Source organism: Phaenicophaeus curvirostris, chromosome 22, assembly GCF_032191515.1.
Source record: "Phaenicophaeus curvirostris isolate KB17595 chromosome 22, BPBGC_Pcur_1.0, whole genome shotgun sequence".
In the NCBI taxonomy this organism is placed as follows: Eukaryota; Metazoa; Chordata; class Aves; order Cuculiformes; family Cuculidae; genus Phaenicophaeus; species Phaenicophaeus curvirostris.
In genome coordinates this window covers 4,474,274-4,498,429 of record NC_091413.1, presented here as the reverse complement: position 1 = coordinate 4,498,429, position 24,156 = coordinate 4,474,274, and the positions used below count along the sequence as shown (strand labels likewise).

General features: G+C 42.4%; 1 protein-coding gene across 1 annotated transcript in view; it reads right to left on the bottom strand.

The window, feature by feature from the left end:
• Window positions 1-24,156, bottom strand: part of PEX14 (peroxisomal biogenesis factor 14) — a 71,828-nt gene that overhangs the window by 46,418 nt on the left and 1,254 nt on the right. Inside the window, exon 2 of the mRNA XM_069874697.1 lies at window positions 20,022-20,069. Within this exon, the coding sequence (XP_069730798.1) occupies window positions 20,022-20,069 (48 nt within the window). The remainder of the gene's footprint in view (window positions 1-20,021; window positions 20,070-24,156) is intronic.

Genomic DNA, 24,156 nt, shown 5'->3' with positions numbered 1-24,156 from the left:
AATTTAGTATTTTACTTAGAGCTCTTTGGGACAAGAATCATCCTTTTACTACGTATTTGCCCAGTGCCTGATGCTGGTCTGCAACTGCCCTCCTAGACATTTATTACAACACAAATAATAATAAAGACTGAGCAGACCATGCACTTTCTTCCTGCTGTTAATTGCCCCATTAAGGGAAAAACTAAGTAAGGGGCAAGAAATTTGATTGGCCAGAGCTGCCTGGTCTTTGGGGACCGCAAGTGGAATAATTTTATAGATTCAAAAGCAGCTGCGTCCCTTTTCTTTGTCCAGTTCACAACAGAAAGAAGCTCACATCACAGAATTTCTGCTTTATATGTAGAAACTTGCATGAGCAGCCTCAAAAGCAACTGAGCTTCCCTGTCAGCTCCGAGGTTGCTTCCTCTACAACAGGAGTGAAACACAACGTAAGGGCAAACACGAGGAACGTTTCCACTGTAGCTGTCCATACCATAAATATTCTGCAAACAACGGGTCCGCTTAATTCTCCCCTCGGATCAATTTGGCATTTTTCATGGGTAGTACATTCACTATTGAAAGGAACAAAGCAAGCATATAGGTGTCAGGACAAACTCGAGATGCTGCTCAGCCAATATAGCACTATACATACCAAAAACTCATGGACTGATCACCAGATCCTGCCTCTTGAACCATTTAAACGAGTTAAGATGTCCAGGAGAACTGGTTCTACAGAGAATTATACTCAAGCCAGGGTGCTCCTACCTAGCTTCCACGCAGAAATTTGGGTCCAAACCAGGAAGGCCCACAAAAGCAGAGAAGGTTCGAAATGGCACTTCGACTGTTTTCTGTTTTCCTTAAACCTTAGCACAGCCAGCACATGTCAGGGACTATTATAACTATACTCTTTACGTGCTGAAAAATTAATAAACAATTACTCACAGCAGGGAAAAAAAAGAAAGCAGCCATTTCCTTGACAAATGCTGTAGAAAGCATCAACAACCTCTTTGAAATGTGGGTACCACAACAAGGAATTGACACCAGTGTAAGAATGGCCATCATGGTCATGTTGCCGTTTTCTTAAGATCCTGTATCTAAGCCACATGAGCTACAAGGCATTTTTCTGCCTTTGTAACAGAAGAAAGTAGGTTCAGGCTTTAATGCTGCTTTGGCCTAAGTACAGGCTGTTCAATCAATTTCTATTAAGCTGCAAAGTCCAGAACTGGAGGTAAGGTTTTGAAATGCAGGAGTTTCAATCCTACTAGGCCAGAAAAGGCTTCCACGCTGCCCTTGTGGCTGTAAACTATGGGTTATCTCTGTTGCAGTAGGAAGTCAAGCTCAGCGTCCCATGAATCACAGAATCATAGAATCACCAGGTTGGAAGAGACCCACCGCATCATCGAGTCCAACCATTCCTATCAAACACTAAACCATTCCCCTTGAAATCATGAGAATGGTAAAAAACACGCGCTTTCCTGAAAATAGGTGAGACAACAAACATCTAGGACCTTGATGATCAATTCTCACTGAAATTTATTTGCAGCCTAAGTCTTGACTAAAATTTGCCACTCAATTAGTTCTTCCCTAAGATATTGGCGAGTTCTATGTCAACTTCTTTGAGAATCTAGAGGGAACTCTAGTACGCTTGCACTAAAAGGCTTCCAATTTTCTTTAAAAAATTAAATAAAGTTATATAAATCCCACATCTCCCTTTTTAAGCAGACCCATGCTACTCAGTCTTCTCCCCATCTTAAATCAATGGTAACGCAATTCAAATGCCTTACAGCCCTGTCTGAGAACTAGTGGAGAGATCAACGCTTTTTATCTTAAGGATTATGGATTGCTATTTGGCTGACTAACATACCCAGCAGCCCATTAGAAATACCACAAAGGGTACACTGTTTCTCCTTCCACCCCTCAGACTTGAGAAGGCAGCATATAAAACTTTACCCCTTCGTGCTGTAGTTTTTAGCCTGCCTGCCTTGTTTCATACTCCAAACATACCGAGATTTATTAACCTTTACAGTAAAAACAAATAAAATAATGATGAAGTAAAAACACAGTGATGTCAGGGCTGCAGCTAGCACCATTTATCTGTGGAAATCCAATTAGTGCTCAAGTGGCAGAGATACCTGGAAAAGTGCTCACAATCAAATCAAAAAATGATACAAAAACATTAACCTGATGGCTAAAAACTCCACATTTAAACATTTAAAGTAATAAAGGTGCTTTTATTGAGTATTTTCTATATTTCATTAGGTCCCAAATTGACGAGGAGCCCTAGAGATGCATTTCCTGGGCTTTTGGATCCTTAGACTAAATGCTTGACTTTGTGGTTGTTGTTGTAAAACAAAAAAAAAGGAAAAGTGTTTCTTGCTAGAATGGCAAACTTCTTTGTGCAATAGCAACTACTGCAACGATTGCATATGCAGGAAATTTTGAGAAGTCTATGAAAATATGCTTAGACCTGATACATTCATTCTGTACTCACCATGACACGAGCAGAAACGTTGTTTGAATTACTTCTGTGTGTAAGACTATCTGGATTTACCACTATTGTTGTGATACACCAGAAATTCTTCTCTGAAAGCCTCATGTCCCTTGGCTGGGAAAGTGACCATATTGATGAGATCGTTGCTAGAAAGACAAGGACCCACTGTCCACCTTGACAGTCTCAGAAAAGAAGACAGGAACTTAATAAATAATAAGATTAGTCAAGCCCCCAGCAGTAGGGCCCTCCGATCAGGTCTGCTTACAAGACTTACAGAAAAAGCAGGCTGTACAACGTCCAAGCCCTGTCGTTCGGAGTACTGTGACTCCGCTGCTTTTTGCCAGCATTAAATTCACTTAAATTTATTAAAAGAGGAATCAGGAGAGAGTCGCTGTCAATGAACAAAAGACCAAACTTCTGAGTAAAAATTTTCTTCATCTCTCTAAAACCACAGAACAGGACACAATAGTACTTCATAAGTTTGGGAACATCTAATGGAACCTTACCCACTGGACTGCTTATAGCAAAATGTTACACTGGCTTCCAGTATCAATTTATGCATTCTGCTCTTAAGCTTTACACAAAGGAGTTGAATATACGCATTCAGAACAGACTGCATTAAATGCAAAATAAAATGCACTTAAATTCCATTCCAAAGTGAATTAACTGAGTTAAAAGAAGCAAACTTCCTTGAACTATACAGAAAGTACTTTTATATTTATATTTCAGAAAGATTTTCTATTTTGAATTTTGTCCATCTATTTTTAAAAGTCCAAAAGTCTTTACTTCCTTTCTAGGGAGAAGATTTCATGATAGATCACTGTTAGGACCTAATCCTTAACTTCCTTTTTTTGTAATATGAATCCACTGCTCAGAAGTAAATTTAAGACTTAAGGACGCCACATGAGCAGCTTAGATTGTACTGCGTACCAGAAAAATAATTATTTTCTGACTTTAATATTTCACTGGGCTGCTGCTCACACTTGCACGTTCTAAACTGACCAGCCCTACGTGTGGTAATTTCTCTCTACAGAGAATACTCATGAACTGGCTTTTAGATGTCAAACAGTACAACCTGTCTTCAGGGACCAGCTTCTTCGTCTCTTTAACTTTTGTGCTTGGTATGTAGCAAATTATAAAAAGGAATGTGACACCAAGAATTTGCACAGTGGAATGTAAAATGTTTAAAATAAAAAAATTAAGGAAAAACACCTATATCAAACAGATTCAATGTTTGATACAGCAAACATTGAATACAGCAATGTTTAGATTCCCCTCCTCTCCATCCCCTGTAATCAACAGGGACGAGTACTGCGTAAGAATCAGTGGTGAGAGACCTCCTGCTCCTGCCTGGAGTATAAAGAGTCCTGGCTTATTATTCTGCATTTGCATGTGGCAGCAAATGTGTAAATGTTTTAATAATACAAAAATCCCAATAGAGTGGAGGAGGAGGATATGAAAGAAAGAAATACAAGGACATTTACTTTCTTGAGAGTGAGATAGAAAGGAAAAGAGAGAAAGAAGATGACACGATAAGGGACAAAGCAAGCTTTCTGGGGTATATCTGGGAAAAAGCTAGAAGAGAAATCATTAGCAAGTCCATAGTGCATCTACAGTGATACAGTGGGGATCAATTCATTTAACACTGCCCTGTACATTTACAGAAAAGTACTTTTGATACAATAAAGGCTCATAAACACACAGAAATTGGGTTAGACCTGTTTCGAATTCCTGCCAAACAATGGTTCAGAAAAATGAAGCTCTATTTTAATTAGCTCGACTCAAGAGTGATTTGATAACAGCAGATGCTGTCTGGATGCTTTCAGCTTGATGGGCTCCACATACATGAACTTAAGAGTGGCTTTGATGCAATTAGATATCTCTCTCTCCTGTAACATGTGTTAAGCCGAACCAATGGCTTGTGTATATTCAACATCTTGAACTGGAAGGATATTGACACTCTTCCTCATTCTTCTCCAAATGAGTGGAGCCAAAGCAAAGAGAAGGCAGATTATATGGGGCTTATCCATGCTGTTTCAACACCTTGAGGACAGAAAGGAAAGACACCAATACACTAGACACAATGTGATAGTAAAGTCTTAGCACTAGATCTGTTCCTATCACAAAACACATGTAATTGTTATAGGCTTGGTTGGTCACAGTCAAAAAACCTGCCCTATCAATTGTAGTTTCAACTTACATCATATTCTGCAAAAAAAAGAGGGACTCAATTCTATATATCCTTTTCAGCCCTGTATTCCCAGAGGACACTTCATGTACACATTGTACCACTAGAGCATGGTACAGCTCTCCACCCACTGCCTACCATTCTCTTTCCCAGACAACTCCCTCCATCGCTGGAAATATTTGTGCATTGATATATCAGAGAACCCTCTTCCTTTCTAAAGCGAACTACCTACCTCACTCTGCAGCCATAAAGTACAGGCATTTGCTAAAGGACACATGCAACATAGGAGCTGCTTTAATGCATCAGGGACAAGGCTAATAGGAGGTCTTGATTTGTTAATTATCTGTCAGTTTGTCACAGCTGGGCTGCAAGGAGTGGGTGAGGGGGAATCTTTCTGCTTGGTTCTTTCTCTAAATGCTGAATTAGGCTGTCAAAACCTTCATCCCACCACAAGAGGCTGTGAAAAGAAGAGCCAGGCTATCCTTTTCTTCCTTCTTTTCCCAGCAGGATATGCTGCTGCGTATGTCCTACCCTCCCACCATGTCTCTGGAAATGTATATCGCATATATAGAACGACCTTCACACTGCCACGCCAAGCCCAGTTTAGTCAAGGGACATTAGCAGACCTGAGCATGATAAATCAGAGAGGAAATCCCAGCACCAGGGGAGCACACAGGAGGCATTTATTCTGTGAGAGAGTCCTAAAGTTGCTACCTGCTTGAATCAGCAATTTCCGAGGAGGGTTTTGGAAGGCACAAAGCTTGGCCTCGGTGAAAGCAGACAGATGGATATACATGGAGTTATGGAGACAAAGAGGTGGAGTAGTGGCAAGTTATTTCTTTCTTTCTATTTACATCTCTGCCCCACACAATGAACTAAGTAAGGGAAAATGTTCAGGCTGTGAAATGGGATAAAGCATGGAATACCCCCTTGGAGACAAAGCTAGAAAAGCAGAAAGCAGGCTGTGATGTAGCAGTAGAATTTATTATAAATGCTTATGCCTCTTAAATACAACTAAATGTGGCCGTTAAGCCATGAGAGCCTAGGGAGATCCCCACCCACTCCTCTGTTTTCCCTGCAGGCCACGTCCACAGCATCCCATCAGTCAAGTCCTCTCCTCAACAGGCCCTGGATTATGAAAAATCCCCTGCAGGAGCTTCCCACATGCAACAGACACACCCCTTTTCTACCACCAGCGATGCTTCTCCCTTTCAGGTGTGGGAGGCTCAAAATGTATTCCAGGTACACAGGGGTACTGCCTACTTGAGATGAGAAATTGAGGGCATTCAGCTCTGGCTTTGTACAAGTGATCAGAAACTATAAAGTCACCTGAACTGGAAAAAAATAGTATTATCACTCCTCTAGTCCATTACAACATAAAAAAAAAAGGTGTCTCAAGTTAAGATTTGTTTATTTTTACACTGAGGAAAGTCATACAGACAGACAGCACACAAGTCAAATTCTCAAAGCCATTTTCTCCTGTGGACCATCTTCTCCTATACTTTGCCAAAACTGGTGCTCTTCATCTTTTGAGTGAGAATCCCTCAGAAATAGCATTTCATTTTCTAATATGATCCACCTACCAGTACACGGCACATCTATATGGGCAGAATAAGAGCTACAGTTCCCTCACCTAATTATTTAGTCCTGCGCACTAAAATGAATTATACACTTTTACACGGACAGTTCTACCTTCTCCAGGTGGGGCACACTGAGAAACTCACTGGGGACAAAATCACCGTCTTTGTCTTTCATCAAGTAAAGTTAATAGACAACATTTAGGCAACATTTGCAGAGTTGTCCCTGGAAAATAAAATTTGTTAACGCACTGCTTCTCGAGTGTTATACAAGTTTGACTCCCTGCTGCACTCATCTGTTGTGGTGGCTCAACCCATATTCCTCAGCTAAGAAGGCAGCAAGTTCCTTCAGGAGAATGAGTGTTCCTGGAATAAATGCTAGCTCTTCAAACCAGGAGGAACAGAACTCCTAGTAGCAATTACAAGTAGAAAGCTGTTTACTGGCTAGTGACTTTCTGACTTCCTTTGAAGCCTTCTGCTTCCCTTAGGGAGTTATAACCTAAGTCTGAGAAACCCTGCTTTAAGGAACTTTACTATAAAGAGACATAGCACTGGTGGTGACAATGTGATTACATAGCATTGTTCCCCACCCCACACCTACATATGAGTTTAGGAGCAATTTCCCAGCAGGTCCTGGTGGCCTCAGCCCCTTTGCCTTCAAAAGCTCTGCCCTACAGTGATACAGACTCACAGGCGTTGAGATGATGCTTGGGATAAAGACCCAGCAGCATCGATAATACAACCAATGCAGCAGTCAGCATGAATTATTCCAAACTACTATAGGGCAAGCCCTGTGTCTCTTAAAACATCTGCCTTTCAATCTTCTGGTCTTTAATAAAATCACCTTCCCAGCCATAGGGTGTAACTGGAATTGTACATACGCATGTGCATGCAAAAACTTAAATGTATAAGGAGAGATTCAGGTCCTCATTAAAAAATGGAACAAATAAGAATTCACCAAGGAATTCTGCCAGAGTCTGATTTCCAGATCTGGTTTTGCTGCATTCTTGCCCACAGCCTGCAGAGTTCTGGGTGCCTCCCTATCCTTCTCCAGCTGCACAGTCCTCTTCAAATTCAGACTTCTTGCACCTATAATTACTAGGTGCCCTGTGCCAGGCTTCTTTAATTAACTAACCCAACTCTTCTCCCTCTAGGATCAGACTAAGCTCTTTTTTATTAGTTCCACCATTAGTTCCATAATGATCCAGGCCTAAGCAGGATACCTTATACCACCTTGTGAGTGGGGCTGTAGGGTGCAAGTGACCTCCAAGGCACCTGCCGGCAGAAAAAGGAAAGAAAGTAAGGCTATGAACAAAGGGAGAGTGGCATGAGGGGTTGATAGAATGCCTTTGAAACTTATTTATGTCAGCAAAAATGATACAGCTCAAAATCCTCAGGAAAATGCCTTGCATGAGGAGGACCTTGGTGTGCCGGTTAGGTGCTGCTGCAGTGATGAAGGTGGCTCAATCCAAAGAGCAGAGAGGCAGGAACAGAATAAAACCCTTTTCTTGTCCTTACACTGGAGCCAACCTCATAATTTTCAGGGCTCTGAGAAAGAGCCAAGCATTCCTGGAGAGCGCTGTTTCCCCAAGCCTCGCTCTCTCCAACTGACACTGTCTTACCAACAGCACGGATGGAGTCTGGATTGCGGGTCCATGCAATGCCCTACAAGAACAGGATTCCCGTTTCAGAGTTTGTACTTAATACTCCATGGTCCTGCCTCCCAGGAGAATTGGTAGAGTCCAGATACAGTCTGAAAAGTTCTTCTTCCTACCCTGAACCACCTACAGGCAGTTTCTTTAGCATTTACTGGTGCTTTACCTTTAGCCGAGACACTTTAATTCTTCAAAGCTGTTTCACCTTATTTCTAGACAAACTGCAGCACGTGTGCAAAAAAGAAATGGAAAAATACACACTGACCTTTTCTGGACCATGAGATCTGCATGTATGTGTTCATGCATGTGGTGGAGAGAGAAAGGGAAGTGAAAAGCAAGAGCTGGCTAATGCCCTCGGATTTCTTAGGACAGGCAGTCACTCTAGTTGCACAGCTTGACTTCCCCAGAGAGTTTTCTCAAGGAGAAACCAGCCATCGATCTTGGGACACACAACTTCCAGGACCGTTCCTTATCTCAGAACAGCTTCTGCCACGAATTCCTGAATGCGCTTTAATGTTTAAATTATTAAATGCATTAATGTATTTACATTATTCAAGTCTTATGTGCATTTTTCTAAGATAATTTATGTATAAGAGTTTGAATGTCCATGACTGTTAATGTCTACAACCCTTCCTGTTCATTATTGATTCTGGAAGGGAAAAAAAAAAGGCAGTGTTTTAATGCCTTATTTTTAATGTATTAAGAGTCTGAATAAGTGCATTCTCTTTTTTCTTTTGTAATTTCATAATTTAAGTAGTGCATTTATTAAACTGACACAGTATGAATTGTGGTGAAGTCTGGCACAGGTCCATGCTGCCAACACAGCCCAACCGACCATCACGCTACTCTGCAAATCAAGTACAAGCTCAGCTCCTCTTACGCCAGCTTTTACTCCCCACCTGAAATCAGGAGGGACAGAGACCATAAAGAAGTCTTTTTCAAATACATTTTCTTTGCTATTTACATGGCTTTTCTCTGCCCTCTCCATTTTAAGTCAGTGAAAGTTTTCTTATGCTATTGAAGAACTGTTTTAACACAAACCTGCTTTTTCAATGAGCTCTAACACACATACTACAGGTTAAAGAACATTCTGAAGTACCTTTTAAGCCCAGCAGCTCCGAGGCTCTTCAAAAATCTAAACTGAATATAATTTTGTTGCTTCTGTACCACTGTTGCGCACATGGTAAAACCAAGAATTTGCCCATGGCTTTGTTCACAGGCAAATTATACACAGGAATCAGGTCACCTCCACTGCTGAACCACAGCCACTTCTAGAGCGGAATGCAGTAGCTGGCCACCTCGCGTGCCAGTTTGGGGCAAGAATGCTCTAACAGGCAACAGAAACTGAAAAAAAATTCAGCTAACACACAACAGAGCTACCTCCGCTCACTCCACCCACACATAAATGGTGTTGTATGGACATGCACTTTATATATAAATTACGCGTAAATGCCTTAGATGTTTATAGCCAAAAACACTGCTTTCAGAGTCCAGTTTTCACTGCCAGACAAATCCACGGCGAGCTGAGCCTACACAGAGCAACAGTGACACCCGATGGCTTTCAGCTTAACCTTTGGACAGGCATTCCCTGCGAGAAGAATCCAGGGGCTCCGTTCCCTCGGTCGGAATGGCAGCCCCAACGCAAATCACCTATCAGAGCAACTCATCAAGAAGCTAAACTGCAGAGAGATAAAACTTGCTGTACGTAGGCACTGTATGTAATTATGAGTGTGTGCATAAGTTTCACAGTACGTTCTGCATAATTACAGCCTTGCCTGGCACAGTTGCCAGTGCGAGCATGAACACACACGCACACACATAATGTATGCACAATATTGTGCATATGGACTTGGGAAAAGGCAGAGAACAGTGAAAGTTGCTGGCTGTTGTTTTAAGAGCTGACTCTGCCATTTCTAAGGTTAAGTTTGTGTTTTTTTGCTACTCATTACCATTCTTTAACTGTTACAATTTATATCAGCATATAATGTTAAATAATTACAGGGAGCGGAGCTCACTCTAGCGAGGATATAAATGCGCTGTGGGATTCTACAGATTTAAACAAATAACACTCACAGCAGGGGGTGAGCAGATGAATTAGCATTAATATCCTGCCTGGGAGATCCCAGTGCAGTGTTATGGCTTAAATACAGATCTTTTCTGTAACAGTCAATATGACAGCTACCAGCAATACAGCCCGGCACAGTCGCTAGTCAATATAGCAGCTGCAGCTAAAAGAATGCCCTTGTAATAATCCATACAGCAGCCAGTTAAAATAAATAACTTCCCTTTAACAGTCTATATCGCAGCCAAATGCATTAAAACCTTCCCTTTTAAGGTCTATACAATAGCCAACTAAATGGAAAAATTGGCATCCTTCTTGGCAGCTTTAGAGGGAAGTCAAGCATCAAATGGGCTGGAGACTGAACTCTCCTCCCATCTCTTGGGGGCGAGCCCCATGCCACGCTGGCGAGGGATCCTCTGATGCCACTAGCACAGCACGCGCGTGCAGATTCACGAGAAGGTGATTTGAGCCTCCAAAGCCATCACTTCACTACCTTTCACAAGCAATTACATTCACTTTAAAAAATGAAGACCAAAACTTGTTTCTTTCCTGATCAGAATAACGCATCGGGTAGACCGCAGCTGTCCAGAAGTAGCCAGCACATAGATCCGTATTTCCTCTGTCACGGCAATATGTTTTTCCTTGCACTTTTACCATTTGAGAGATGCCCCGTCCCAGTCTAAAAGCAGAACCCGAACTTGAACTCTCTGTTTTAAATCAGTAGCTGTTTTGTTACTCTCTAACAAGAAGCAACAGGCTGAGGTAGGCTAACAGTCTGCCTCTTTGGACACCACAGCGCTTCATTTTGCAATAGCAATTGCAAAAGACGGTAATATAAATCATGATAGAAATTGTTACAAAGCATCCAAATCTTAGAACTGAACCAGTGGAAGATCCACAATGAATTCTGTCATAACCACTACACAGTTTTTATATTTATATTTATTTTATATTTAAGGTCAAATTCTGTTCCCATATATCTAGACTTCTACCGGTACACCTCCATTCTTCTGTGATGGAGTGTCTGTAGATTTACACTGCAAATTAATTGACCTGCAAAGCAAACTTGTAGAACTTCAACAAATTAAAACAACGCTTCCTGAGGCAAATTAGAAAGTAAAACACAAAAAAACTCATAAAGCACTTAATACTGAGCTTATAGTTTACAAACTGTTGTCTAAGCAGTAATAAATCTCTAGAAAATTAAATGTATACATATTTTCACATTTTTCATACTGCTAAGAGATTTTATTCATAGGGAATCCTGCCACTTAAATACTACATTTACCAGTTTCATACAAAAGAAAGGAGATGGATGACAATTTTGTTAGAAATCGGAATGATAAAGCAGGAATGGCATTTATTCTTTGAAACTCCACAAATGGAAAACATCTGCCTGCTTTCTTTTTAAGAAACTTGTCCCTTTGGGTATATGTTAAAAAACATAAACATAAACCAGTGGCCTACAATCCCACCAGATGTTTGGCACCCGGAGCCTTTTCAAGTAATTGATCAAGAAAATAAATATTTTTCAGGTAACAGGAAAAAATTATCTCTAAAATCATCCACATCGCCTATGCTTTAATTTATTTTATCTCAGATTTGAAGGGAAGACTGCAGCTACAAACACATTCCAGCTTATAGCCTCCCAAATTAAAAATAAATACACACCACCCTAACTCCAGAAGCCATGGTTTGAAGCTTTGACCATATTTTGCAAAATGACAGTTATTAAAAACAACAAACATGCATCATAGTGAGTCATCTGGTTTCCAACTTCTGAGTCAAAAGGGGCTGATTCCACACAAACTGAAACCTGGCGCTCTGACTACTTGCATGTTTAACGATTTGTATCTCTGCACCACAGCTTCAGAACAGGATGTGGAAGAAAAGAATGAAAAGGAGATGGGACAAAGAGGAGGGGAGGGGAAGAGAAAAAAACACTTCTTTACTGGTCCCAGTGTCACTGCAAATAAAGACCATGTCAAGATTTAAACCATAATAATGGAAAGGCTATAAAGGTCCCTGCTATAATGTTTCCTCTGATATTCCTTTTCATAAATGCTCTCTTTATGTTGCATGCTTCGCAATAATACATGTAATGTTTGTGAACTAGCCCCGCTGGGGAAGCTGAATCATATGAAAGCTTCACAGAACGCAACATTAGAAGGCAGACAATTCATTTACTAGTTCCTCAACTTTTGTTAGCTGCACCTATCTTCTTCAAGCGACTGCAACAAACATGAGGAGACAAGTAAGCTAAAGCAACCTCCAAATACGTTTAGCTGGAACAGATCTGTGGACCTGCCTCCAAAGCAACACCTTTCTGGGTAAGGCTAAAAGCCTCTTCCCAGATCCAACAAATATAAGTGACAGCCTCAAATTTGTTCTCGGCTATGCCAATCCTATCAATCACATTCTGAGCTTCCTCTTGGTAGAAACAGTGAAGAAACATCAGTGCCAGGAGTCTCTGCATCGCCGACCCCAGCCAGCACCAGCGCTGCCAGGCTCCAGACGGCAGCACACACACACGCACAGGGTGCAGCATCTCTTCCATTTGGCACCCGCACAGCAAGAGCTGCTCACTTCAGGGAACACACCAGGCTACATGAAGCTCAGTGCTGCCTTCCTAGAAGGAATGACCAGGAGTAGCCTGAGGCACCCACGTGCCTGGCAAGAGAAGTAGAGACAACACCACCTCTGTAGGAATTCAGGATCTGACTGGAAACCCACAGGGCTTCGGTACTCAATTTCCCACATGGCCAGACAGCACCAGTTTGAAGCACACGAGGTGCGTGGTAGCTGACCATTAGAGCGAGAACCAAGCCCAACTTTATGGGATTGTAGCAACCTGATGTTGAGAAAGGGGTTGTCAAAAATACAAGGAGGGGGCAAGCTCATCCCAGTCTTGACTGTAATTCTCAATCACTGCACAGAAAGTATTTATATCCTGTTGGCAGCATGTGTAACCAATGCGACTCTTCGTGTCAGAGCTGTCAATTACAGGTTTGACTTATGAGGAAAGATTAAATGAGCTAAATATGTAGAGCTTGGCTAAGAGATCAGGATGGGGGTGGTGTAAAGAAGAAATGATGTGATAACTGTCTGCAAACATCTGAAGGGTGCAGATGCTCAAGGAGGAAAGGAATCAGGGTGGCACACAAAACAAACACAAGAAGCAAGCTGGAAGGAAGACACAAGAAATTCTGACTGTGTAGAAGGTAAACTCCATTCCAGCAAGGTGTACCGTGCTGAAGAACTGCAACCCAGCTGCCTGACAAAACACTAGGAATTTGACAGCAGAGGAAAACCCTGTTAGGGATGGAACAGAAAATGTAAAAAAGTGGGGCATATTGTGAGTGTGGCTGATGATATGAAGCTATCTCTCTTGCTTCTCTCCAGCTGTAAAATCCCAAATTTTACTAAAAGGCTATGAATATTTTCATTGTTACTCTTCCAGAAAGGCAATCGTCAAAGCAGTTGTGGTGTGTTATGGAATCACCACTGGGAACAGGACATAATTATCTCAAGGAGAAGGGTGATGTAAATGAATGGTCAGCTACAAAACCAAACCAAACAAAGAAACTACTGGGATGTTTGGAAGGATTTCATTGTAAGTGACATATGGAGAAACACAAGAGGCATGAAAAGCAGGGAAAGCCTCTTCGCCAATAAGTTGTTTAGGAACTTCAAATCTAAGAATTATATCAACTCTCAACTTCCTACTCTGGCAAATCTTGATTCTGAAGGTGCTGCCGTCAGAAGTATCTGAGAGATGTATTGCTGTGTGTCAAAGCTGAGGAAAGTTCTTGAATAACCCATTCTGCCTTTTGCGTCCCAGCTACCTCACTTTTTAATTAAGATACAACATGTCCTTTCCTCTGAAGCAAAACAAAGATGCCATAGACACTGCAAATTTTTCTTCTAGCACAATATCCGAGGTAAAAGTAGAAGAAAGCCAGTAAGTGAAGAAAACTGTCACATATAGGCAGTTAAAATCTTGTAAGAATCACTAGCTGTCAGACTTTTTTTGATTGTAGTAACAATGACACAGGCAGCATCTTGATACAGGCAAAAGGAGTCAGTTGCTCAGTGGTATAAGAGATAGGAGAGGAATTAAGAGTCCCTAGCAACACTTTCCAGGTTAGGAATTGAATAATGTGGAGTAAAGAGCCACTCCAAAGAACAAGACTCCTGCATAACGTTATTTCCAGAAGCTAAAAGGCAGACACTCCTGTGAAGGTCTTAAGCTGGTCCTTCCTTCCTCTCCCTCAGCAGAAAGAACTGTGAGCAATTGCTGCCCTCTACAAGTTGTTCTGCACATAGCATATTTTCCTCACACATGTAGCTGAAACGATACTTTTATCTCACCCTGATCCCATAACCTGCCATTACCAAAGTGCACGCTGTGCAGGCACCTCTCTGCTGTGTGCTGTCACCTGGTAGAAATGAATCGGTATCCTTCCAGCAGCTGGGATGCACTCAGCAAAGCGCTCCCAGCCCTCCTGAGCAGGCAGAGAGCTGAGCTGCCAACCCATACGAACAGCCAGTTGACAGTGGAGCAGGCTGTCATCTGCAAAACAACGTTTGTAGGTGTAGCATGTTTAGACCTTGAACATAAATTAAAAAGAAAAGAAGATATTTTCCCCTTGAGAAAAAATAATTTCAGTAACGTTAAGTATTCTCTAACTGGGCACCGATGTTTTTTTCCAATGTCACAAAAGCACTGCAGCTTCCCTTTTACCTTCAGTGAGAGACCTGGGATCTCTGGAACCAAATCATACCTAACATTAATAAAGATTTTAACCTAACTCCTAGTACTTTCATTTCCTTGCACGTTTTGCAAAGAACAACTTAAGACTATTACAACTATTTTGAAACCATCTTAAAACTCTTCTGAGCAGCAATGCTGGTTTGTCTGAAAAGCAAGTAGGAATTGCTTTCAGAGCTCTATTCTGGACAAGTGCATAGAGAAGACTATAAACAGCTAACTCACCACACTGTTAGCAACAGAAAGTGACCGAACCATTCCTAGTTATTATTGTGCCTTGCTCATTGGCTTTTAAGTGTTGTTTAACCTGCAAGCTTTCAGAGACAGGCAAAGCCACTGTTAGATCTCACTGATGGGTCTGAATCTGCTTTGGCTCCTCACTACTGCATGTTCTTAGCTTTCATACATTAGCTAGGAAAAGGAGTTATATCCCAATCTACTGTAGTCCACCCTCTTTTCAAATGGTGATTTGAAGGAATTCCAACAAAACTTTCCCATTGACCTCAGGCAGGTAATTCAGCTTGTTGTGACAGCGTTCCTTTAACTACGCTCGCTAAGTAAATGTGCACCTGTGTGTTTTGCACATATTAATATACTTGTCTAAATCAAAACTGTAAAAGGAATTGACAGATTAAGCGAGTACAATTTACGGGAACAAAAGAACTCAATGAACACGCAGAAGTAAGAGACAAAACCAGGCAAGAAAACAATAATCTCAAAATTATCAGAAGGTCAAACACAAGAAAGATCAGCTTAGTAAATCACACAAGTCTCTCTGCAGCAAACCAAAGGATAACGTGCAAGCAGTCACACACCTCCAGCTCCCTATTCCAGGCCAAATAAACCCAAAATCGGCACAGTAGTTGCCCGCTACATAACAATCCCCTGATGGGATTATTGCCCAGCACTGGAATGCACAGCAGCACATTCAGGATCTCCCCAAACAAACTGCAGCATTATCACACCCCTAGGATTGCTGCCTGGACAGGAGGTCACAAAGCTGGTAGTCCCTCTTCTGCTGACAGTGGTAAATTATCCCGACTAATGTTTCGCTGGGGGCTGTAAGTTAGTTGCCTACTGACTCTGGCTGTCTGGAAATTCCCTCTGGAGAGATTTACTTCTAGCGAATCACTTAGTGTCGGCCGCCACACCGAACAAACCCACTGTGGCAAACAGAATATTTGTACAGGAAACAGGTATAAATCTGGTCTTAAATAACAAAGAGTAGGAAAACGGAAAGCAAAAGTGTGATAGGGAGGGTCCCTCCAGTATAGTACAGCCCCTCACATCATTTCTGGGAACAAAAGTCCTTTTGAAAAAAAAATCCCATTTTTCTACAAGTCTAGCCTAGGATCTTTGAACTTTTAACAGGATAATGATACTACATAGGAACCCTTGGATAAGAATGCGCTCCAGAAAACAAAGTATGAGTTTTTCAGTGAGAACACCTTTCTTGCCTTCCTGCCAAACAACAATTTCAGGCAAAGGAGAATCTTCAACAGGTTCCTATGTATCTTATTTTCTGTAGGATTTGATAAGGCAGAAGGAGCATCTACTACTTTGCAGGAAGAGGAGGGATGTGGACTTGCTGGACAAATCTGACTAAACAGTTAACCATTATATGACCCTTAAAAATGTGAGGATTCATTTAACAAAGGGCAGGGAAAAGCCACGAGAGCTCCAGCACATACGAATGGATTCCACACTACTTTCTACAGAGGCATCAGTAGTTCTTGTTACCTTACACCTTTTGACAGCCTGTAAAAAAGTGAATAAAATGTCCATATTTTAGTGCTAAGTGCTATCATCTGCAGCAAGAAACAGAAAGAAACAGCACATGCTAAAAATAAAAGAAGTTAAATAATAAGTTAAATAATACTGCAAAAGGAAATACCCTGTTCCTCATACTATGTTCTGGAGATTTTTTAACTCGGTGAGAAACCAAGACAGTGCTTTTACATTTACAGCCAGTACTTTTATATTTACAACTAGTACTTCCTCCAGATACCAAGCACCAGCAAGGCAATAAGTACATTTTGTGGCAAGGCTAAAAAAAAAAAAACAATAAAACCAAGCACCATTGTGGCAAGGCCTCACTTGTAAGCTCTGCTTCCTTAGAATTTTCCTGCAACTCAGGCCCACGTTAGGGGCTCTCCCACGTATAACGTTCATAGCTGCAATTTAGACCACAGCAGGTTCAGAAGAAAACGAAGGCCAACAGCAAACGTATTCTAGCTTTGGAAAAAGCAGCACAGTATGGTTCATAAGCTACAAAATGCTGCTAGGGAGAGACAAAAAGAGGCAGAAAAAGATGACGTAATGACACTAAAGAGAGAAATTAGACCAAAGAAACAAAGATTTGAGAAGAAACGGTAATTTTCTAACACTTTAACCTCACAGAAAGGGGTCTTGTCCTACGTAGTTGCATTATTTGCACATGCCAGGACTTTACTTTGAGTGGCTGCAAAAAGACAAACCTATTCCAATTCTACAAGTGTTCAGAGGATTATCAGAGGTGGCTGCACATACAAGCAGAAAGGGATGCAGCAGCATTCACTGATAAGCTGGACTCAAGGAGAAGCTGATCCTGCACTGACGATGACAAACGTGGCTGTAAACAGCAGCAGAGCGAGATGCTGACACTCTGCTAACACAAGGTTACACTTCCCACTATGGAGCTACACGGCAAATTTTAATGGGCCAAGACCGACAGCTAGGGAAATGAGTGTCCGCTCTCTGCTGCAAAAATTATAGCCTTTCCCATCCCCCTCCAACTCATTCTCCACTGTCAGTACTATAACACAATGACCTCTTATTAGGGAGTATTTTTCAGTTTGGATAGTTTATTATAAGGACGCTGGATAACTCAAGGGATTAATGGCACAGAGGTGGAGTCCCTTATCTCCAGTATGGTAGCTCAAAACATCAGAAGCGAGTTGAAGAAAGAGCAATTAGGAGTATGAAATAAACTTGTAGGGTTTCACTTGAAGGCCTCAGCACACCCATAAACCTTAGCAAGGTATGCACCAAAGATCCAAAATGCAGGATGTGTCAGACTGCATCTGCTACAGGATCTTCCAGGATGCTGAAGTCCCCTTGGAAACAACTAGAAATCACTGCTTCTTCCAGATCCTGTTGAAAGCAGGAGGCTGTAGGAGTACAGAGTAGACCAAAGACAGTTCCACTGAGCACAGAGCAGGAGCTATTTAGCACCTTGCAGGATACAGGGCCCATGAGAATCACAAATACAATACAAAACCAGTTTTGAGTCTGTAAAGACACCTGCTGATATGAAAGACATTTTAAATTTATTGCTTTCTCATACACGCGCATAACACCACCAGTGTGTTCCACACAGGTCTCAGTCCTGTGAAGCATCAAGTACTTTCAGTCACCAATTAAGTAAAAAAGGGTTAGGGGGTACACAGCAGAGCTTGGTCATGGGACTCTTTTCTCCATCCTCTGGATTCTGGGAGTTGTCTCCAATCGCCTTACACCAGCTCTGAAGTCAGCAGTGATGTGCCTGAGCACATGGCTTTCCCATACAGAGCCGTTTCTTGGATTCATGCCACAGTTTGCTCTGGTGTTTCAGTAAACATTTTTATGACACAGCGCCATGTGCCTACAAGTCTGCTTTATGGACCAAGATCTACTGCATGCGTTACACGGCAGCTCGCATGATCCCAGCTACAGAGAAGCCACAGTAGTGTGGTGGAAGTTAGGTCATCTGGCTCACAGAACTGAACTGCTCATTTAATGAGGCTTCTGCAGATACTCAGCTGGAAGCAATAACGACTCCTAAGCAAACGTGACAAAGACTGTGAGAGTTTAATATAAAAAAAAACAATTCATGAAAAAACAAGGAGAAAACCTCCACCTTTCAAAGGGCTCCAACTAGCTCACACGCAAGACTCACTATTGTGGGAATAAACTTTATGTTGGAGTTCTTTAAATGCATGAATATTTTTATGTGGTAGCAATATACAACTATACAGAAAGAGACGTAACTGCTATTCCTCTCAGCAATTCTTCAGTTGCACACACAGTAAGAAATTGTTTAAATCAAAGGTAATGTTAGAATCTGCCTTGAGGAAGAGAACAAATGGTTGACCAACACAGGTTGTGAAGCTCTGCTGCCTCCTGTGACCTTCCTAAGGGAGGGGAATCTAACCCCCCAAAAAACAAACCACCAAATCCATCACAAAGCACACAGTGTCAATAACAGTTTCAGGTAATCTCATGTACAGGTGTTTATGCAATTAAAGTACGCCACAGTGTTACTAGGCTAGAGAGATTTTCACTGCAGAGCTTAACAGAACTCACAAACAGAGCTTTCACTGGATGTGTTTTACTGACCCTCCACAGTTCACAGTCTTTACTCGTATTTCTCTGCTTTAAAAATCATCTCCTGGGTTTTCTATATAAATGTTACAAGGTAAAAGCACTTTGACGTGGCCAGTGCTACACCATTACAGAAAGTGCTTGGGTCTTCTCGCCACTAACAGCTTGTATTCACTATGATGACCAAATGAAAGCCAGAGAATAAACTCAAATAGAGATTTATATGTTTAGGACAATAACATGGACTCAGAATTTGGCAAGGATTTGACTGAGTTATAGGTGACTGGAGAGGAAGGAAAAAAAGAAAAAGAAGACTGTAAATAAAAAAATATACTGCAGCTCCAGAGAGTGACGGCTTACTTCCCACTCTGTGTCACCATAAAACCAGAAAACAAAACAGGGTTCTCTTGGTTATCCCCATACACACACAAAAAAAAAAAACCCAAACCCATATCTCTCCAAAAGAGTTATAGAGTGAAAACATTGGATGGCATGCACTGCCAGCTGCCAGGCACTTCTAAGCTCACTCTGAGAGCATGTGAATATCAAGAGAGCCTGAATGCGGTCTCTGAGCAGCAAAAGCGTTTTTTAATTAGACAACAGCACTAAGAATCTCAGTTTAAATTCTGCCGCACAGATTTTTCTTCAGACCCTTTCCTAAGTGAGCACTGATCAAGGGCATGCATTGCACAGGCTTAGGACAGGCAATCCGCGCTCAGCGACAGCTTGGTGGCCTCAGTGACTCACGTCGAACCCCAGAAAGACAGAGGTTAGAACTACAGGTCAGAACTTGGAGGCCAAAACCAGCCAGGCAAGGGTAAGGCAGCGTACACCTCTTTCACAAAGCACCAGCTCCTTAGAAAAGCAAACCAATGGATACAAAACGATGCAGCAAAGAGGACAACTCATTTATATCATCTTATCAACATGAAACTATATGCTGCTGCTTGGAGAACTTACCAGGGGCTCCCTAGATGCCGCATTCTCAGTCGCAGGGCCCGAGCCAGCCTGTAAAGCAAAAAGAAGCATGAGGTTACATTGCCACCTCATGGACACCGTTAGAAATACTTGTTAGTTAAAACCACTTTTCCCTTGAGCGGGATTTGGGTGGCCATACTAATTTCTGCTGTCAGTAGAAGTTCTGTGATGGACTGGAGACAAAAAGGTCAGAATGACAGAAAAAAATTAGTTCTAGCAGTCCCCATTTAAAGCAACAGCATTCACAGAATGTGCAGAACCTGCTTTAGGGAGCCAGCAGTCAAGAGCCAGAGAGACTCCTGAGAGATGTCATGACAGAAATGTTCACCCCAACTCAGATTCTGAAGCACACGGCACAGTGAATAAACACAGCACAAAACCAGGACTCCTTCTGCTAAACTCTTGTTCACAACACTTGCCACACCACGTGGTGTAAGACAGGACATTTTCGTCACATAAGAAATGAGGATAACCTGATGAGTACTTGACATCCACAAAGAATTCCCCGATACTAAGCAGAAGAAATGCTGCAGAAGCCCAAAGTACTGCTACTGGAGTGCATGCAGAGGCACCTCACTGATTCCATGGTTCACTTTCTCGTCTTTAGAAGGACTTGAATTATGCACTGAGCTTCACTCATTTCTCTGACCCAGTAACACACCCTTTGTTTTCTGCATTATTCATCTAAAGACTTCAAAACAACTATGATTTAACTAACCCTCAAAAAATGTCAGCATTACCAGTATCATCTTTGTTTCCCACACATCACTAAGAGATGTAGTCTTAAGGCAGATGCTGAACACCTTACCCTGCACACCAGGAAACAGTTGTAAACAGGAAGAAACAAACCTATTTGATTAAGGCAGGACACCAAGACAAAGACTGGCCTGGACTAAAAATTCAGGAGCTCACTCTGAATTTGCTTGTATTCACTCACTCCTCAAGAATAGGCATAACATTTTAGCACTGTCCCATGTTTCACAGAATTACTCTCTTGGCTCCTCTTCACTGCCTAAAAAAAGCAGTTTGAACTCTGTGTAACGTGCATGAATCAGCTCTCTCAAATTTTACTATAAAATGAACCTATCTTGGTCAACCACCTACTTTCAGATGGGATTCACATGATGTCAAGATGGTCTAAAGCATGTTTCACACACTATGGTTTTTTTTGTCTTAGGAGAGGTGACACATACTAGTTTCCTCAATAGTAAGAACAAGGCCGTTTTATTAGTAATGAAGACAAGTTTTGAGGTTCAATTAGAAAAAAGGAATCCTATTCACTGAGTATGAGGAAAGACAAAACATTCAAGTGATATCATCAAGGTCCTTAAAGTGACTTTTTCACTCCAACTTTATCCAATATACTACGTCTTTGGAGTACCTAAAGATTTTTTTCCCCATCTACAAAATACATAAAACACAGACAAAAATGAATTTACCACAAGAGGGTGCCAGTAACTCAAATTTACTGCAACTCAGCTTCTTCCAGACATAAGCATCATCACCAGGCTCAGCCAGATCCCACAGCTAGGCAGGGGTTCTCTAGAGAGGCCCTTAGTCTCTTTACATGCAGTCATCACTGATTTTGTTACTCCACTATAGATCTTTAAAAATTTCAGCCACTAAGAATTCATGTGACATAACCACTGCAAAAACCAGCTCCAACACTGTACAGGAACTCGCGCTGCCCAGTCTGTCTGTAGTGGAGACAACGCTACGTGACACCAAGAAGAGGGATGTGACACCAAAAAGAGGGCACTTCTCCCTTCAACCTTCTGGAGGAAAATTTATTTACACATTGACTAACAATGCAACAAGAGAATTAAGTCTCCAGAGCAACAAATTGGACACTACCATTTTGGTGCTAAGTCAAACGCAGCCATTGACTTAAACAGTTTTCAACCTTTTATAACTCAAACAGACCAGCTACTGACTGACTGCCAGGGTCAGCTTCTGCACGTAATTGTACAGATAATCAGGTATCATTTTGCATCCCAAACTAATCAGCTTGGGAAAATTTAGACATATTTATGTAAACCAACAACACCACTGCCAATTATTGCTATTTTTCACACACTACTGGGATTTGCAGTTAAATAAAGTGCTGGAGGACTAGTCTGCTGGCTGGCTGAGCCAACAAGACTCACCAGATACACTGCCAAAGCATTTTGCCACTGCCTTGCAGGCTGCCCAAATAGCACATGGATCAGCCACAGGTTGTTTCAGGTTTCCTCATTCTGAAAGGAGCCAGTCAAAGCACAAGGAATGGATTGGAATGCCTGCACCTTGCGCTGCTACTGATGAAAGCCTGTGGCTGATGCAAAGCTGCCTGACAAGCCTCCTGCGAGTTTGGTAATTTGGCCTTGCACAAGCTAGGAAGAGATTTGTGCTGGTTAGTATGAATTGCATGCAATTTATTTCTATTTCAGTTTTGTTCAACAATGTTCCCTACAAAGTCAGCCTTCTCAGTCCAAAATGAAAGGATCCATAGAGAGGTTCACAGCGATTTCCTCAAATTTAGATAGATCTGAATGATTGCACATACAAGTGTGCTGGTAGCAGACTTGGCTCTGTTTTCTTCCCTTTGCTGAAACAGTCAGGCCTCTCACCTCCCGTGGCTTCAAGGATTTTACAGAACTCCATTGGAACCACACAGTCAGGAGCCTGTGCGTGGTACTGATGAGATGAGAGAGAGACCAGGAGGTCAGAAAATCTGAGGCAGGAAGAGTTTGCAATGGAGTACGAGTTACCCTGGATCATGAGCAAGCCAGTGCAAGTGACCAGAGCCCCACACTACACACAGCCACCGCATTTCCATTTCTCCTGCCTGCTCCCCGTTCATTTCAGATGCCAGTTTAAGCTTTTAGTATGTTTCCTGAGCACACACTCAAACCAGTGAACTTAGGTATGTGTCTCTTACCCTCTCCATTCAGGTTCTGACAACGCACACACATCTATCACTACTTTGACCTTTTACACTCGCAGCTGCAAGGCAGAAACCCCACTGTGCCTGACTGGTGCTCCACCTCATTTCCAAGCCCAGCTGATAGGCAAATTATTGTGTCCTTTTTCTCTGGCTGTGCTTTTTTTCTTTCCATTTTTCCTACTCAGGTGCTTTACCAAGTTTCCCACACATACCTGCTGTCTTAGGGCCTGGCCTAACAGATCTCCCAGCTAGAACTGCATCTGCCTGGTGGTGAAACCCCTGCCCATGTTCCCACCACACAGGGCTGGGTACTGGACTATAAAACCAACACCCTGAGGTGTGGGACTTGCCTACGGAGTGCCAAGAGGCATGGAGGCGCTGAGCAGAGCGTCGTGCTGCCCCCAGGGTCATAGAATCGTAGAATACTAGGTTGGAAGAGACCTCAAGGATCACCTGGTCCAACCTTTTTAGGTGATCTATAGTTTCAATGAGACAGCCCAGCAGCCTGTCTAGCTGAGCCTTAAATGTGTCCAGGGTAGAGGAATCCACCACTTCCCTAGGGAAATTATTTAACTGTTTGCACAGAGAAAAACTCCTTCCAGAATCCAATCAGAATCTCCCCAGGAGCAACTTACACTCATCACCTCAGTCTTTTCCATGTGACTACTTGTAAAGAAGGAGTCTCCATCCTCTTGGCGGACACTCTTTCTGTACTAGTACATGAAGATAAGGCCTCCTCTGAGCCTTTTCCTCTCAAGGCTGAATAAACCCCATTCATTCTCTCATCCTTACTTCGTACGGAAGCTTTCCCAGTCCTCTGATCATCCTAGTGCCCCTCTCCAGCCTGGCCACATCTTTTTTGTGCAGCAGGGACTAAAAGTGAACACAGGACTCCAGGCGTAACCTGACAAGCGCTGAGCAGCACGGGGTGATGACTTCTTCGCCTCTGCCACCCATCCCGTCGGCTGCCACAGCGAGGGGCTCACTCGTGAGCCTCTGCCCCCCAAGAACCCCCCAAAATCCTTCTCTGCAGCCAGGTGGGACGGGGACAGAGCGGCTCCTCTGAGGAGGGGGCTGAGATGGGGCTCAGGGGGTGCAAGCGGGGCCGAGACGGCGAATGCTGAGGGGGATGAGGTGGGGGCTGAGGGGGAACCTGAGGCAGGGGCTATGGGGGGTTGAGGCAGGGGGCTG